Below are 18,494 nucleotides of genomic sequence, written 5' to 3' on the forward strand. Positions count from 1 at the left end.
TTTTGTAATGCATTCTATTCTTATTCTTTCAAACCTTCTGATGATATTTTCTCTCTATTATTTTAGTACAATTTTAATGTAGTATTTATATATATATATGTATATATCATAATATAATAAACCAGCCTTCTGAGAAACATGGAGTCAAGCCTCGCGTCTCCACACACTGGGAATCCCCAACGCTCAGGTTTCTGTGTTTCTCTTTCTGGTGTTGTTAACATCGGCTCCCTTCCCTGCATTAACCCCAGACCCCACCCAGGTTCCTTATTTCTCCCCCTGAGCAGGGTTTTGGTGGTGCCAGGGTAAGATCCAGCCTGCCCACATGTAGCTGGCACTGCACCCACACCCACACCAGGCTCGGCCTAAACACGCTGCATTTCCCGTTCCCTTCCCAACTCCCTGCTGCTGCTTCCCACCGAAAGCTGTCCCGTAACTGCAGCCCCCGAAGCCCTCCCTGGCCAGGGACTCACCGGGGCAGAGGGAGGTGCAGGTGATTTTCTGCACGGACATGCCCTCGCAGAAGGCTCCCCCGTTGAGGGGCGCGGGGTTGGTGCAGGTGCGCGAGCGTTTCTGCCAGCCCCGGCCGCAGCGCGCGTTGCAGCTGGACCACTCCGTCCACGAGGACCAGCCCCCGTTCACTGCAAAAAATCAACGTGGGGGGAGCTGAGGGGCTGTGCCAGAGCCAAACCCACCCAGCGGGAAGGGCTTGGGTGATCCTGAGTGTGCCAGGTTTGAGTGAGTGCAGCGACAGCAGCACAAATCAAAGCAGGGCACAGCAGGCACGGCCACCTCTGCCCCCCAGCCCTGTCACTGACCATAGACCACCACGGTGGCTGACAGGCTCCTCCTCTTGGCCACGATGTTGGCAGCCATGCAGGTGTAGTTGCCCGAGTCGGACAGGCGCGCCTGGCGGATGATGAGGTTGTGGTCGGCCCTGGTGTCGATGTTCTCGTCCAGGTTGGAATCGATGGGCTCCTCGTTCTTCAGCCACTCCACCTGGCAGGGAGGAGCACAGGAAAACGTGGAGCAGGCCAAAGGCATCTCATGACCTCGTTAATTGGATGGGAAAATGCTTCCTTTGGCTGGTAACTTAGAAAAGCTGATTTTTCCTCAAGGAACATGGAATAAAATCTCAGCTGAGAGAGAATAGAAATTTCTCCCAACAATATTTTTACATATTGCTTCTGCTGCACCATGCATTGGATGTTCAAATACTTGGACAACTACCAGTTCTATAAAACAGATAATAAGTATTATCAATTCCACTTTTTTTTGTGAAGAAACAAGAAAATGAAAATTGCCTGACATGGCACAGGGGAAGAGCCGAGTCATCATAACAGATTCCCAGCTGACACAAACATCCTGAGAACAGAGGCCATTAGTGTTTGCTGCCACGGTCCATAAACCCCCTGAAAGGCTGTGCACGATGTGTTCCAATCCATCTTCTGCAGTTCACCACCCAACGTCTCTGAGCGCGCCCAGGAATCACCGCAAGGCGCCTTTCCGCTCGAAACATTAACAGAAAATAGTTAAGGCATGGCAAGCTGCTGTCACAGGAGAGCAAAATTAAAAATAGAAATAAAATCAACGGATTCTATTAAAAGACCAAAGAGCAGGGGGTTGTTTTAACAGCTTTTCTAGATCTGGAGGAGCTCTGGCTGTGCCCTGCAGTCAAACTCCCTTCTCCACTCCCTTTAGATGAATAACCTTGTTTAGCAACTTGTGGAAGGACTTGGAACTTTGTGGTAATGAGCTTATGGCTGTGGTAGCTGCAGGCATTCATTAGCACTCAGCTCTGCGCAGATGGGCTGCAATTTGTACATTTTCCAGTTCCTAAACAAATCTGCAAACGCTGACCATCAAAGCCAATTACGTTTGGTGCCAGGCAGCAGATTCCCCTCCACAGCAGCACTCCCGGCTTTGCTGGGACAGATCCAGCCCTGCACATCCCGGCCAAGGGCTGCAAACTCACCTGGAAAAGGCTCCGGGTCTGGGACACCTCATCCCACACGGTGGCTATGGAATGAAATCATGATTTGACACATCTGTGCAAATGTGATTTACCCGAGGGGGAGGTTCAGAATCACACTGAAAACGGGGGAAAGATTTGAGCTCTGTGATCCCTTTGCCATCTCTCTGTCCTCCTGTGTCCAACCCTCCCTCCCAGCCAGGGGACACTTCCCCTGTGCCTGCAGGAGCCTGGGCACAGCTCAGGAGCAGGGACCAAGCAGCTGTGCTAAATCCAGCCATGCCAAACCTTTCCCTGGACAAAATCCCTGGGAGTGTGTTCCAGCCACGCCAAACCTTTTCCAGCCATGCCAAACCTTTCCCTGGACAAAATCCCTGGGACTGTGTTCCAGCCATGCCAGACCTTTTCTTGGGCAATATCCCTGGGAGTGTGTTCCAGCCATGCCAAACCTTTCCCGGGACAATATCCCTGGGAGTTCCAGTCATGCCAAACCTTCCCCTGGACAAAATCCCTGGGAGTTCCAGCCATGACAAACCTTCCCCTGGACAAAATCCTTGGGCGTTCCAGTCATGCCAGACCTTCCCCTGGACAAAATCCTTGGGCGTTCCAGCCATGCCAGACTTCTCCCTGGACAATATCCTGGAAGTTCCAGCCATGCCAGACCTTCCCCTGGACAAAATCCCTGGGAGTTCCAGCCATGCCAGACCTTCCCCTGGACAACATCCTGGGAGTTCCAGCCATGCCAGACTTCTCCCTGGACAATATCCTGGAAGTTCCAGCCATGCCAGACCTTCCCCTGAACAAAATCCTTGGGAGTTCCAGCCATGCCAGACTTTTCCCTCGACAATATCCTGGAAGTTCCAGCCATGCCAGACCTTCCTCTGGACAATATCCCTTGGATTTTGTTCCCTTTCCCTGTGGTCTAAAGACACAGAACAACCAAGTAATCCACTCACTATTCAGTTTCCCTTCTGCAGTTAACCTTAACAGCAATTATCCGAGGGGGTTTCAGCAAAGAAATTAGGAATTCAATTTAAATTATGGAGCAGCCGCACGGGCATAAATCAAGTGACAGGAGTTCGATGTGAACACACTTTATGTGCAGTGAAATGGGCAGAGAAATGACAAACACGGCCAGCATTCCCAGAGTCCATTATTTCACAAGTGTGTTTATAAATGTTGACTCTCCTCAGGCCAGGGGATTTCTGGGTGGTGAGAGAGGTTCAAGGGCCCCGTTCCTGTCAGCCTCAGCCTTGGAGGGAGCACACGCTGATCCTGTGTGTGCTGAGTCTGGGAATGAGGGGTTTGATGAGCAGCAAACATTAAAACATTTACATTAAAGCAGAGCATTTCAAAGAATGATGATCCCAGCAAAGGGAGAACATTAAGCAGACAGAACATAAACACCAAAGTGTCGGGACGTGAGATCAAACCCTGATTTTCAGGGAAGATGGCACTGCCAGTGCTCCCCTCATTCCAGCCCCCCTTCCCTGAGAAAACCAGGTTTATCCAAGGCCATCCCCTGCTCTGCCTCAGCAGATGGAGGGTTTCAGAGATAGAGAACCAAGGGATGGATTTATGGGATAAAAATACATTTAAAGGAGTCGTGATGACAAAAGATGTTTGTCACTGGCAGGGATGTAACCTTTGGGAAACTTCAGCCCCCGCACAAACACTCACAAAGCAACCAGGGAAAATAAAAGCAGCCAAGAACCTAAAACATCTCCCCCTGGGATGAATGATGGGGTCTGGACTGCAGTGTCTGAAGAGCAAACCCCAAACTCCTCAGAGTTTCACTTCCCTCACCCCAGAGGTCACACAGTTAATTGTACCTGAATTAAAATCCTTTTCCTTTTAAGAATTGATGATATGGAACCAGACTTTAACCTGCTATAAAATGCTGTAGGTTTGTAGAAAAAGATCTGGTTTTTTTCCCTCTGAAATTCAATCTGCTCAGAATTAAACCCCCCTCCCCAGTTTCCAAGCAGGGCTGATCACATCAGGATCTGCAGCTCGGGGGCACCAGGGATTAACTGGGCCCCTCCCTGGGTGGCAGCAGCCCAATTAGCATCATCATAAATTTGTCCCAGTTACAGAAAGCAATTACCACAGACCGGCTTATGGATTATCAGAGCAAAATCAGCTCAACACCCCAGAGCCTGGGCAGATTATGGGAGTTAGAGAACTCTTCTCCCTGAAAAACAAAGCTTATCCCAACTCATCCACTAAGAGTTCCTCACCAGTCGCTTCTGATGGACATTCAAACATCCCAAAACCTGGGCCTGAATTTTTGGCTTTTTTTGGTGACCTGGTTTGAGATACCAACCAGATTTAACACCTGATGCAGCTCCCAGCCCTCGTGGGCACAGTGATAATTCAGGAGGTCAGCAGACAAAGGGCCTCCTGTCCCTGCTTTGGGATTATCCTCTGCTGCCCTTTAAACACAGCCTGTGCCTTCCCCATGGCCAGTCCCAAAAACATCCACACCCCACAGGACGCAGTGACAGTGCCAGCTCCTCCTCAGGGGACTGTCACATTCATATTTTCTGAAAAATCCCTTCACCCAGGATTTTTCTCCTGGGAAACTGAGACTCCTCCAAGAAAAAGGAAAACAATTTTATCTCATTTGCTTCTCCTGTGTTGTGCTCCTTTGGAATGTGATTGGAGCTTGTTTACCCACAGGTGATTGTTTCATTGGGTTCTACTGTAAATTATTTTGACTTATTGGCCAATCAGGGCCAAGCTGTGTTGGGACTCTAGAGAGGGTCACAAGTTTCCATTATTATCTTTTTAGCCTTCTGTAAGTATCCTTTCTGTATTCTTTATATAATATAGTTTAGTATTCTTTAATATAATACAGTATCATAAAATAATGAATTAGCCTTCTGAGAACATGGAGTCAGATTCATCATTACTTCCTTCATTGAGGCACCCCACAAACACAATAGGGGACAAGCAATGGCTTCCTGACCCCAGGTAAAAGCTCAGGATTTGGGATGGGGAAGGAAGATGACTCAGGACAGCACAAAGGGTTCTTGTTCCAGTCCATGGCGATGTTTTCCCCTCTCTCTCAGGTGGAAAAGCAGCAAAAACCTCCTCACCTTTCTCTAACATGGAACTCCTGCTCCTAAAAATTCAGGCTGGAGGAATGTTCCTGGCTGTTGCAGCTGGAATTCAGACGGGGATGGGCAGAGCAGGTCCCCCGTTGTCACAGTTTCATCTTCCACCCCGAGACTCAAACCAGGAGGGGAATCCTCTGGTTTAACACGAACCCAAGTGCTGCACACGCTCCTCCCTGCCTTTATTATTGTGATTTTATCAACACCATCACAAGCCATTAATCCTGCAGCAGAGCCCCTCACAACAGCCGGAGCAGGTCAGCTGTACCTGCTGCATTCCATTTAAATTAATCCACTGAGAGAACTCTGCTCTTGAATCATTTAATCGCAGCGCTGTCACACCAGGCTGGTAAGCATATTTTTCCTTCATTAGATTGAATATATAATCTCATTACAGGAATCTGACACGCTGACTAACCCATAAATCAGCTGGAGGAGGCTCTGCTCCGAGGGGAGGCACTTGGTGGTGGCCAGAGGGATCAGCTGAGAGCTCCAGTGCTGCCCATGCCCATTTCTGGGTGGTTATTCCCACTGCAGGGAAGGTTTTCCTGCACAAACCTCCACCAGCAAGGGGAGACATCCTCGTTTGTGGCCACAGCTCCTCCTCTGAGCTCTGCTCCCTCTGAAATCCCAACCAAAGACCCAGAGGAGGGAACGCAGGCCAGCATGGGAGGGGGTGAGTCAAAACTCAATTCAAATATGGTTTGGGGTGGGTATGAAGGGAGAGGTGACAGCCTGGACGTGTGCATCAATTTATAGTGGTAGAGGTGGGCAAGGAGCTGACTCAGCCAGGCTATTTTGGATCCCTGGGATGAGGAGCCATTGCTAAAAATGCCACTGCTAATGGTACCTTGTCTGCTTGGTGAAGACATCATCAGATCCCAAATAAGTTTATCTTTATTCCTATTTTTGGAGTGTCTACCATTAACTGGAGCACTGGTTTTTATCTCCATGCTCAAATGATGACCAAATCAGCGTTAATAACCCCAAAGGTCATTAGGGGTGGGAGTTTCCCAGTGGGACAGAGCACACACGTGGCCTGACTTCAGTTACGGGATGGTGAGCAGAGATAAAGGATCCTGCTGCAGCTCAGATCCCTGTCCCTACCGAGCTCAGCGGTGCAGGTGAGCAGCTGAACCTCAGCCTTTGTTTTGCTAAATGGCTCCGAATTGAAGGATACAGAGAAACCCACGGATCTCCTTTGAAACTGTTCTCAGCACACGATATTCGGACAGTAATTAAAGTGCTGCTGACACTGAAAAGCCCTCTTTAGATAAGGCTTGCGGGTTCTGCCTGTCCTGATAGGCAGGATCACATTTATATAGGAAATGCTTGGAGATAAGGAGAACATCACAGAAAGCTTTCAGTAATTGAAACCAAAGCCTTCCAAGGCTGTAATTTCACCGTTCCCTCGCGTTCTGGGGGATCAGCAATACCTGACAATGTTCATTTTTGTTAGCACCTTCAGATGGGAGAAACTCAAGGACGCAACTGTGAGATCTTGTAGGAGCCACAGAACGACCTGCGTTGGGAGAGGCCTGACAGATCACTGAACACCTTTAGATTCGTTAAAGAATCATCTTTTTGCTGGAAATAGTATTTATTATCTTCACCTGATAGACCCCAAACTACAGAAATACAATTGTTAGTTAACAAATGTGTGACGCTTGCCATGTCACCGACTACTAAATGCAACAGGCACGAGATTCCCGACTTCCTGCTTTCTCTTTTAATGCTGTTTACAATTAAAAGAGGTGTTGATCTCTGTGCCCAGAGGCAGAACATTCCCCGAACCATGAAAGCATTTCAGTGTCACCACTGGTGGGGCCTCCAGCTGGTTCAGTCCCCACCTCCATCACTGCGAACTTCCCAAATCCCTGCAGGACGCACTCACACAATCATCCCCATGATTACAAACACAACGATAAAGTCTCACAACTTCTCCTTTCATGTTCAAGCATTCAAAATTAAAACCATTTCTGGCAACAGGGCGAGAGAAAACAGACACGGCTGCAAAGCAGCACATCAAACCCAGAGAGGCCCCAGAGCACATGTCTGTATAAAAAGGAATTATCTATTCAGGAGAACTACAAAGTTATCTCCCTTCTTTCTTCTTTTCAGTTTAGCAATCTAATTCAGAAGTGCTTTGCTCCAGCATTTCTATTTCATGACCTCGCTACCTCCTGGCTGTATTGATTTATTCACAAATCTCAGAAGGAAAACAAACATTTTTTCTGCAGGAAGAAAACCCTGCACAGCTCCCCTGCCTGCCTGAGAGGCAGCACAGCCCCTCATCCAAGGGCTGTGTCCAATAAAGGGGAGATGTGCAGGGACTGAAGAGCCCCCAAGGGCTGCAAAATGGACAAAATCAGCAGGAGAGGCACCTGGAGATGCTGCTGAGGGGGTGGCAGCAGGGCTGGGAGTGCCACTGATTGGGGAAACTGGTGCAGGGACAGAGGGGACAAATGGGGTGACAGGTTTAACACACTCAGGAGGACAGGGAAGAGTCCAGAGTGTCCAGCAGGGCCTTGGGGCAGCACTGGAGGGAACCCAGGGGTGGGAGGGGAAGGGCTGGAGCAGCTCCAGGCTGGAGGAGCAGCTCTGCCCTCAGCCCTGGGGAGTCCTGGCCACTCCTGGAGCTCCAACCACCCGCAATTCTCCTGCTGCCAGGAGAAATTCCACAGCAGGAACACCTGGAGCAGCAGGTGACAAAGGACAAAGTGTGGCTGAAGGTGTAACAGCACACAAAATAAATGGAATTTGGAAATGGAACTGGTTTTGTGCTGTGCACAACAAACACCTCAAACAAAACAAGTCTAACTGATGCCGAATTTTATAGAATAGAGGCTGACACATCATTAGACACATTTGTTATAAAATCAGTCCAGACCAGCATGTCCTGTACGAGCCATGACAGCTCTCAATCTTTGCTGAATGGGAAACTATAAAAGTTATGAATTTGCTCTTAAAAGCGCTAAAAAATTACAAATTTGCTCTTAAAAGCTCAATCTAAATATCAGATCAATCACAAATGAGACACTGCACATACCCAGGCTGGGTCCTGAGAGTGAAATATCTCCGGTGAGAAATGAATCAAATTTATTGTACTTGTAACCAATATCCCTTAAAAGCAAAGCAAATATTGCTATTGCAGATCCATAAGCACCTGGCCAAATGCAGGCTGTTTGCACTGAGCAATCGCACCCCTCTCTGTGACTGCAGCAGGATTCACGGCAGGCTGCAACTCTCAGCCTGCTTTGCTGGGGTGTTTTACTGCAGCCCCATTATCCTGCCCGTTTTAGTGAGCGTGTGCCAGCCCCATAAATACACAAACCTATGTAAAACAGGCCCTCCCTGCTTCTGGAGTCCTCGCAGCTTTTGAATTTTATGTGGGTTTCGTGTTGTGCTGATGTGCTCGCAGTGAAATGCGTGCTGCCCAGAAGAGAAATGATTTTACATTTCCATTAAAAGCCCTGGCAGTAAATAAACCCGTGGAACTCAGGCAGATATTCCTGGGAACATCTACAGCACTCCATTAAAATGTCAGAATCTGTGTTAAACATTTGAAAAAGCAGCACTGGATACAACACATTTAAATCTTAAATATATGCATATATTATGTGATAAAGATATTTTAGAGTATTTCACAAACCTCTGCAGAGCACTCAACAGTAATAGTTCAGTAACAGTAAACTATCAGTAATCGTTTAGCACAACAGCTGCCCTTTTATTACACAAGAAACCCAAACCCAAAACAAAAACAAGGCAAACAAAAAGAACCTGAAACTCAAAACTCCCAAGAACTCCACCACAAGCAGAGCAGACAGGAGGTGTAGGGAGAGCTGTGCTAATGCTCAAATATCAGGTTTGTGTGAGGGTTCATTCATAAAAAGGCATTTAGGGTGAATTTTAGGGCTCAGGTTTGCACCTTGTGCCTCACAATGGGCTTGGCTGCTGCTCCATCCCAAGGTTTCCAGGTGGGAATTGGCTCCCCCAGCTTCTCCCTGCAGGTCCCCTCACCATCCCAAGGTTTCCCAGTGGGAATTGGCTCCCCCAGCTCCTCCCTGGAGGTCCAAAGGCCCTCAGCATCATTCAATGAAGATAAGCAGAGTCCAGCAAGCTAAAGGTCGGGTTTGGGTTCATTAATTTGAAATCCTGAGGTTTTTAAACATTTATCTCTACTATCAGGGCTATGTGGCACTTTAATACCAGGCAGGGACATTTCTGAGGGGCAGGAAGAGCAGTGGTGATGGAATTTATGAACCCCCCTGGGGCAGCTTTAGCCCCATTTCACAGCACCCTCAGTCTCACACCTGCAGATTTCAGATGTCCCCTCTCCATATCACACCTGCAGATTTCAGATGTCCCCTCTCCATATCACACCTGCAGATTTCAGATGTCCCCTTCCCACATCACACCTGCAGATTTCAGATGTCCCCTTCCCACATCACACCTGCAGATTTCAGATGTCCCCTCTCCACATCACACCTGCAGATTTCAGATGTCCCCTTTCCACATCACACCTGCAGATTTCAGATGTCCCCTCTCCACATCACACCTGCAGATTTCAGGTGTCCCATTCCCACATCACACCTGCAGATTTCAGATGTCCCCTCTCCACATCACACCTGCAGATTTCAGATGTCCCCTCTCCACATCACACCTGCAGATTTCAGATCTCCCCTTCCCACATCACACCCAGACCTCAAGGAGGTGACAAACCACTCCTGGAGCTTCACTCCAGTGCAGGGAATGGCAGCTCCCTGTCCAACTGAGGGAACATTTAAAAACCCGATTTTCAAGCCCACTGAATGAAACAGGAACAAGCCCTGACAGCTGAGAAATCTGAATCCCATTTGTCACCGATGGAGGAGGCAGCAGTGACACTCCCCGGCACCCCACCACACCTGCCTGAAGGATTACCAGCTACCTAAACACCTTTTTTTTTGCTGCTGTACCCGACAGAATTAATATTTTACACTCTGAGGCACAAATAAGGCCGAACACACAGCTCAGAGATTATCCCAAACTTCATTAAATGGGTGTTGACCAAGGATTTTCCAGGTTACAGCTCATCCCTGCTTTGACAGCAGCCCCAGGGCTGGGGGAAGCAGGAGCTGGAAGGAATTACCAGCGAGGAGGGTGGAATTCATTGTGTTTGCCACTGCTGCAGGACCTGTCAGTCACCCTGATGCCTCCTGAGCTGCTCAGGGTGACAGAACAGAGGTGTCCCTGCTCCTCATTGCAGGGAAATGCTCCTGTCACTGATTCCAGCTGAGGCCAGGGAGAGGAAACCCCTCTGGCAGAGCTCAGGGGAGCACTGAGGGGTGACTGAGGGGTGACCTGCCAGCACTGGGGGTGTGAAATCCCTCCAGAGCTGCTCTGGACAGTGGGGAAATGGGAATGAGCAGCTCTGCACCACGTCAGGGACACAGAGCATCACAGGCAATGGGGGGTTCTCAGGGGTAAGGGCTCTGTACCCATTTAGGAACTCAGAGCCTCATCCTCCACTGCACTTGGGGGATGATTTGAAGCTGAGAGCTCTCTGTGAGCTGGGTGAGCCCACCTGGCTGCCTCAGCAGTGAGAACTGCCAGGGTCTCTGTGACCCTGCAAGGGAAGGGTTACAGCCTGCCAGCAGTGCCAAACACCACTCCAGTCTCTTTTCTTTGTGCCTTCTCCCTCACCCCAAAAAATGAAGAGTTTCAAGAAACTGAAGAGGGCACAGACTGGAGAAAAACTATTTAAAGAAACAGTTAAAGGTCAGCTAAGAAGATAAGCAAAGAATGTGTCATGAAATTCGCTTGAGGAGAGGAACAAAAGATAAAGGAAGAGAAGTAACAAAAGCTCTTTTTCTCTACTGTACTGTGCAGAATGCAGCAGAGCCTATGGAAAGGTCAGAATTGCATGAACAGGAAGCAAACCCAACCCATGGCCTGAGGTTCTGAGGGTCCTGCGTGCCTGACCCCAGGCAGGGCTGCACAATTTGCCCTTGGTAAAGCTGATCGGGGCTGGGCTGAGTGAAAAGGAGATTTTGGGGAGCAAACAGAGAGAGCTCTGAGCTCTGCGGGGGCTCCCCAATGTCTCCTCTGCTCTCTGTGGGCTCAGCTGGGCCTCACTTGCTGCAGTTTCCCCCTCTCAGCCTCCAGGCTGAGCTGAGCCGTTCTCAGGGCCAGGAGATGAGCATTTTGTGCAGGGGGGGCATTTTGTGCCAGGCTGGAGGTCAAAGATGTGCCCTGAAAGTCACCTCAGAGCAGCGTGAGGCTCCTCGGGGCTGCGAGCCAGGAGCGCCCCGTGAGCAGGTGCTGAGGGAATGACAGAGTTACAATAACCCAGACTGACACAGGACACAGCAAACACCCCCAAACCAGCACTGCCCGAGGCTGAGGAACGCTCTGCCTCAATAATTCCATGATTTTTTAATGAATGATGCAGGCTGAGGGAGGGTTTTTCCCTGGTGGGAGGGCAGGGACAGCTGCAGGTGATGGCCCCGGAGGAAATGCCCCATGTGCTGTGTCCCTGCAAACACAGCTTTGACATGTCCTGGTGACAGAGAAGCCACTGTTCCCTTCCCTGGCAAACACAGCTTTGAAATGTCCTGGTGACAGAGAAGCCACTGTTCCCTTCGCAGATTCCTCCCCGAAATTCCCCAGAGCACCGGCTGTGCCCAGGCAGCAAGGCCGGCCCTGCGAGGGGCCTGCAAGGCCCAGTTGTGGCAAAATCAACATTGCACAGTCTCTGAGGGAACTCCCCTCCCTTTCCCCTCATTTTCAGCAGTGACAAAAGCAGAATTATTTCCCCTGAGCCCTGAGGAGTGAAACACCCCAGGCCTGCCATCGGGCCCAGGGCTCGGAGGCCATGTCCCCACCTGGGTCCCTGAGGGTCCCTCAGGAGCACAGCCTGAGCCAAGGACACAATTCCTGCTCCCAATTCCTCAATATCTCCCTGAGATATTATTATTATTATTATCCTAAATAGCTCCTTGAGGGTCCCTCAGGAGCACAGCCCGAGCCAAGGACACAGTTCCTCAGTATCTCCCCATGGGGGCTGCTGAGGACTTGGAGCAGCACAGCCCAAACCAAGGACACAAATCCTGCTCACAATTCCTGTACACAATTCCTCAAAATCTCCCTGAGATATTATTATTATCCTAAATATCTCCCTGAGGGTCTGTCAGAAGCACACCCTTAGCCAAAGGACAGAATTCCTGCACACAATTCCTCAATATCTCCCCATGGGAGCTGCTGAGGACTTGGAGGAGCACAGCCCGAGCCAAAGGACACAATTCCTGCTCACAATTCCTGCTCACAATTCTTCAATATCTCCCTGAGATATTATTATTATCCTAAATGTCTCCCTGAGGGTCCCTCAGGAGCACACCCTCAGCCAAAGGACAAAATTCCTAAATATCTCCCTGCAGAAGCTGCTGAGGGACTGGAGGAGCACAGCCTGAGCCAAAGGACACAATTCCTGCTCACAATTCCTGCTCACAATTCCTGCTCACAATTCCTGCTCACAATTCCTCAATATCTCCCTGCAGAAGGGCTGCTGAGTGACTGGGACACAATTCCTGCTCACAGTTGCTGCTCACAATTCCTCAATATCTCCCTACAGAAGCTGCTGAGGGACTCAGCCCAGAGCTGACTCCTGCCCAGGCCAGCTCCCATCAACAGTGAATAAAAGGCTCTGGTCCCACCGAGCCCGTGCCAGCAGAGACTCTCCAGAGCTGAATCAACATTTGCCTCAGCGGGGGATTTTCAGCTGCTCTATTTAAATGCTGAATTTTCTTTTTCATTTCGATGCTTAACTCATAAAAACTGAATTTATTTGGGTTGGGTGCCGATGCCTGCAAGCACAGCTGCTCACCAGCTCTCTCTGCTTGCTATGTAAATGCATGAGAAGAGGATTTAAAAGCCTTTTCCAACCTGCCCAGCACTGGGATTTGGGTTTTCTTCCTCTCTTCCTGCGGTGCTGATGCACCCAGGGTGCCCTAAAGCCCAGCACCGTCCCAAAAGGTGTAAAAAGGTCTCATTCCCTGCTTTGTAGAGAACTCTGGAGATGGGAAACCTGCTCCCAAAGAGTGCAGAGGCAGAAATAAACCCAGGGGTGTTGTAGGGGCAGAAATAAATCCAGGGTGGGCAGAAATAAACCCACAGGGGCTGTAGGGGCAGAAATAAATCCAGGGTGGGCAGAAATAAATCCAGGGGGGCTGTAGGGGCAGAAATAAATCCAGGGTGGGCAGAAATAAATCCAGGGTGGGTATAAGGGCAGAAATAAATCCAGAATGGGTAGAAATAAACCCAGGAGTGCCTGAAGGGGCAGAAATAAACCCATGGTGTCATGCAGAGAGGCTGAGGGCAGCTGATCTGGACCTGCCCAGGAAAAGCAGCAGCTTCAGGAGCAGAGCCAGGCGCTCCAGGATGTGGTACCTGGGGTTATCTCTTCAGAGGCAGGTGCCTGTCCCTGGATCCAGGATGGTTTCAGCATTCCCAGACTATTTGAAAGGGTAAAACAAGAAGTAAGACCTCAGTCACTGCGTTCTCTCCACTGCTGCTGCCACAGGAGGATTTGGTGCTCCCAAAGCCAGGGATACCCACAGAGTTCCAGGCCCCAGAGGGGGACTTTGGCTTCATGGGAGTGCCACCAAACCCTCAAGAAGGGGTTGCAGCCTCGGGGAGCTGCTCCTTGATCAGGTGTGGCCAGCAGGAGCAGCTGGGATGTGCTGCTGAGGGAGCCAGGGCTTGTCCAGCTGGGTCTGAGGCAGCCCTGGAAGAGCTGAATTGGAATTTTAGTGCTCCCTGTCTGTAATGCCTGGATTTTGCTCTCACTGGTGTGCTCCTCAGCTTAAAAACCGTGTACACACTGAACTGTGTGAGCAGGGCAGCCCCAGAATTTCCCCAGTGCTGGGAAATTGATTTACACAATCTGGATTTTGAGCCATTTTCACTTCAGACATGCTCAAACCGTGGATCCAGCCCTTTAATCCATATTCCCCTAACTGGTTTTATGCTTGTTTTGTGCACAAATGAACACATGTAAAAGCAAACTTAATCTGGGTATTCCCATTGCTGCTGTCTCCTTCTGGAGCAGATGGTAGGAACAGACACTGCTCCCCACAAAACTTCATTTGCAGGAATTCTGCTCCAGGGAGCCCTGATTGGGATTTCTGTGCTGTCCCAGCCCACAGATAAATAATTAAGTAATGGGATTAGCAAAGAGAGGCACCACTGGCCCCAAATAAGCAAACTCCAACAGCATTCCTGAAGCTCTGCACCTGGAATAACCAAATTCTGACAGCATTCCTGAAGTTCTGCAATTAGAATAACCCAACTCTGACAGCATTCCTGGAGCTCTGCACTGCAATAACCAAACTCTGACAGCATTCCTGAAGTTCTGCACCTGGAATAACCAAACTCTGACAGCATTCCTGAAGTTCTGCACTGGAATAACCAAATTCTGACAGCATTCCTGAAGTTCTGCACCTGGAATAACGAAATTCTGACAGCATTCCTGAAGTTCTGCACCTGGAATAACCAAACTCTGACAGCATTCCTGAAGCTCTGCTCCTGGAATAACCAAACTCTGACAGCATTCCTGAAGTTCTGCACCTGGAATAACCAAACTCTGACAGCATTCCTGAAGTTCTGCACCTGGAATAACCAAATTCTCACAGCATTCCTGAAGTTCTGCAATTAGCATAAGCAAATTCTGACAGCATTCATGAAGTTCTGCACTGCAATAACAAAACTCTGACAGCATTCCTGAAGTTCTGCACCTGGAATAACCAAACTCTGACAGCATTCCTGAAGTTCTGCACTGCAATAACCAAACTCTGACTGCATTCCTGAAGTTCTGCACCTGGAATAACCAAATTCTGACAGCATTCCTGGAGCTCTGCACTGCAATAACCAAACTCTGACAGCATTCCTGAAGCTCTGCACTTGGAATAACCAAACCCTCCCCAGGGAGGGGCTCTGGCACGGAGCAGGGGTGGGCTGGAGCCTCCTTCCCCCTTGTTTCCAGTTCTCTTAGGCTGAGCAAACACCGACAATGCCCCAGTCAGCACCCACTCTGCATCTCGTGAAACACCAGAGCAGCTCCTTTGTCCCCAGTTATTTCCAGCCTTATGTTTCCATCCAGGGCCGCATCCAAACTCTAATGAAATCAATTCTTGGATCAGAACCAGGGATTTGCTGCCAGCACTGGGGTTTGAAACCCTCAGCACCGCTCAGCACCCACGGAACAATCGCTGAGGGAGCCTTTGTGGCTCAGTTATTCCCCGGTGTTAATCAGGGCAGGCTGTGCTTCAACTCTGAATAAAGCTGAGTTTATCCCCCAGCCCAGAGCCAGGCCTGCTCTAACGGGTTTAACCCACTTTCTAAAGACACTGAATTATTTCCAGCAGACTCTTTACCTCGATGAGCCCAGAATTAGCCCAGGCCTTTATGGGACATTTTATTGGCCAAAGCAAATGTGACCTGGTGAGATTTACCAGCTTTATTAGCAGCAATAACAATTTTACTGTCAACAGCAGTAAATCAGGGTTCGTTGGGAACTCCACCACTTTTATCTGGAGCAAGCAATTAAAATGTCAGGTTTTCATTGGACATAATTCCTACCTTCCACAGAAGACAGACTCCCTGCTTAAGTGGGGAATGTAAAGCTGGCAGTTCAAAGAAATTTAAAATTCTCAGTAAAACTCAATGAGACCAAGGGTGTTTGGGGAGCCACACCTGTGGAGGTTTATTTTGTCTACAAACCAGATCCATTTTCCAGAGCACACATTCAGCAATCCTGGCAATTCGCTGCAATACAACACCCATTTTCCTGGTAAGGAGTGAAAATACAGAGAGCTGAGGAGGAGGTGGGAGCACTGACAATAAAGCACACCAGAAACCTGGACACAAACCCAGCCACTCGCTGAGCCCTTCTCTGTCTCATTTTCCTCTCCTTTAGCACTTCTGCCTCACTGATGGCGCCTCTGCATTTCTCCTCTTTATTTCCAGGGACATCTGCTCCAATCCCTTCTCATTAACTAAAAGCACCCATTTCTCTGGGGTTTATTTTCCTTTTCTTCCTCCGGTTATTACCAACCCCAGCCACGCTGGGGATAAGGGGCAAAAACCAACTCCTGAGTGATCCAAGTGCTCTCATTCCCCAGAAGGTGCTGCAGAGAACTGCAGGGTGCAATTAAAAATTCAACATTTCCTTGGGTTTTAAAGCCCCTGCAGCAGATTTTTTGACATGACCCACTCGAACCTCTCCCTCCAAGAGCAGCCTGGTTATTGCCATTTTAAGGCATCCCTGTGGTTTTCCTGTTAAGATCCAGCTCTCATCACAAAAAGCCTGTTTAAAGCAAAGCCAAACTCCACCAAATTAATACTTGCAGCAGATTTTCTCTCCCCAGCAACCATTTATCACAATATTTTTAGGTTTGCCTTTTACTTTGTCTTGTTTTTCGAAGAGAAAAGTAATTCTTGGGAAAATGTGCAACAATCTGCTTTCAGTTTGAAAGCACAGGACTTGAAAATTGTCTGAAAACCAGGATTTTTCAGCAAACAGTCCAGAATTTGGATAAAAAGCCACACTTCTGTAAATCTAGTGCATCAAAAAAGGAACTTGAAGCATTCTGGGGGAGAAGAGCACCGGGATCGACACCACACAGGAGCTGAGCCCTGTGCTTCCCCCATCCAAAGCTTTTTCTTATGCCCCTGTGCCCACCCCAAAGCTCACCTCGGCCGCGGGGACGCCCTCGGGGGGCCGGCAGTGCAGGACAATCATCCCCTCGATGGGAACCTCCTTGCCCTGGGGGTCTTGCTCGAAGTTCTTCCTTAGATCTGCAGGGTGGGAGGAAAGAATTCATCAGGACTGGCATTCCTTGGATGCAAGGGTTCACCAGGACTGGCATTCCTTGGATTCAAGGGTTCACCAGGACTGGCATTCCTTTGATTCAAGGGTTCACCAGGACTGGCATTCCTTGAATGCACAAATTCATCAGGACTGGCATTCCTTTGATTCAAGGGTTCACCAGGACTGGCATTCCTTGAATGCATGAATTCACCAGGACTGGCATTCCTTGGATTCAAGGGTTCACCAGGACTGGCATTCCTGCCCCAAAGCTCCAGGGGGTGCAGGGTGGGTGCCCCTGGCACTCCCAGAGCTCCAGGACACCCCCATCCCTGGATCCCATCACCTTCAGCTGTGTCCCCATTTCTTCCCTCTCCAAACCCACCTGTGTTTGACACAAAGCAAGGCCAGGTTCCAGCCCTGCACCCCATGTCCAGAACCTTCCCACAATTCAGAATTCCGTGCAGGAGCAGCGTGGAATCCCCAGGGTGCTGTGGGCTGGGATTGAATTGGATCCAGCCTGGCTGGGCCATGCCCTGCTCAGAGCAGTGTCTGAATCCTGATCTGTGCAGATCTCACCCTGAGAGCTGCAGGGGGAAGGAGAAAGGGGCTGGGAGCAATTCAGAGGATCCTAGAAAAGAGCTTTGAGATCATTAAGTCCAACCCGTCACTTAATTCCACACTGGGACAAACTGCTCCACCCAGACACCGCTGGCAGGTGATCACTGAGCTTTGGAAATGTCTCAGAGCTGCTGCAGCACCTGAGGGTGTCTGGGCAGACAGAACGGGCACAAAGGAAACCTGGATCCAGCTGGGATCCCAAACACACCCAGGAATCCCTGGAGCTCCCCGGCTGTGGAAGCAAAGCAAACCCTCAGGGATGTGATTCCTGCTGGGGGATGTTCCTTTCGGAGCTCTCATTGTGTTCCCAGCGTCTCAGGCTCCACGGTGGGGATTTACTGACTTCATTCCCTGCCTTGCTCACAGCTGATGAAATACGGCCCTGGCACTGCATTTTCCAAAATGCATTCAGAATTATCTGAGCGAGCTGCTGCCTGCAGAAAGATGCTCACAGTGCCTGCATGCTCCTTTCCATGATTCTTTGTTAATGTTGATTTTTCTCCCCTCAGACAACCAATTTCTTTTCCAGTGCTCTCTTTAAGAAGGCATTCATTAACAGCCAGGCTGCGCTTGTGCCTACAAATGCCTTTATTAGGGTGAAAAATGGAGCAGGATCCCTTTGCTCTGCCTTCCCCACTATCACAAAGAAATACTCACCTGCTTCTTTGGAGAAATATAAAGTGCTGCAACACTGTGGACTTGACTCACAATTCAGAAACGTTGGGAATTCAGTGCAAAATAAAAAAAAAAAAAAAGGGGGATGAAATAAAGCTGCCGGTTCCTCAGTGCCCATCCCAGAGGGGCTGGGAGAATGTTCTGGGTTCTCTCAGAGGTTGGACCTGCAGGGTGTCATCCCTGATCCTCCCAGGGTGTTCCCCAAGCCATAAATCCCACCCCAGCATGTTCCTGCTGTGCCTGAGGAGCCCCTTCAGCTCTGCCC

At 49.4% G+C, this 18,494-nt stretch overlaps 1 protein-coding gene across 1 annotated transcript in view; it reads right to left on the reverse strand.

The window, feature by feature from the left end:
- The window catches only part of UNC5D (unc-5 netrin receptor D), a 92,413-nt gene that overhangs the window by 27,507 nt on the left and 46,412 nt on the right, over window positions 1-18,494 (reverse strand). The window contains exons 4-6 of the mRNA XM_064400593.1: window positions 16,820-16,923; window positions 816-996; window positions 471-638 (exon numbers count right to left, since the gene is read on the reverse strand). Of these exons, the coding sequence (XP_064256663.1) occupies window positions 471-638; window positions 816-996; window positions 16,820-16,923 (453 nt within the window). The remainder of the gene's footprint in view (window positions 1-470; window positions 639-815; window positions 997-16,819; window positions 16,924-18,494) is intronic.

Source organism: Passer domesticus, chromosome 28 (genome assembly GCF_036417665.1).
Source record: "Passer domesticus isolate bPasDom1 chromosome 28, bPasDom1.hap1, whole genome shotgun sequence".
NCBI lineage: Eukaryota > Metazoa > Chordata > Aves > Passeriformes > Passeridae > Passer > Passer domesticus.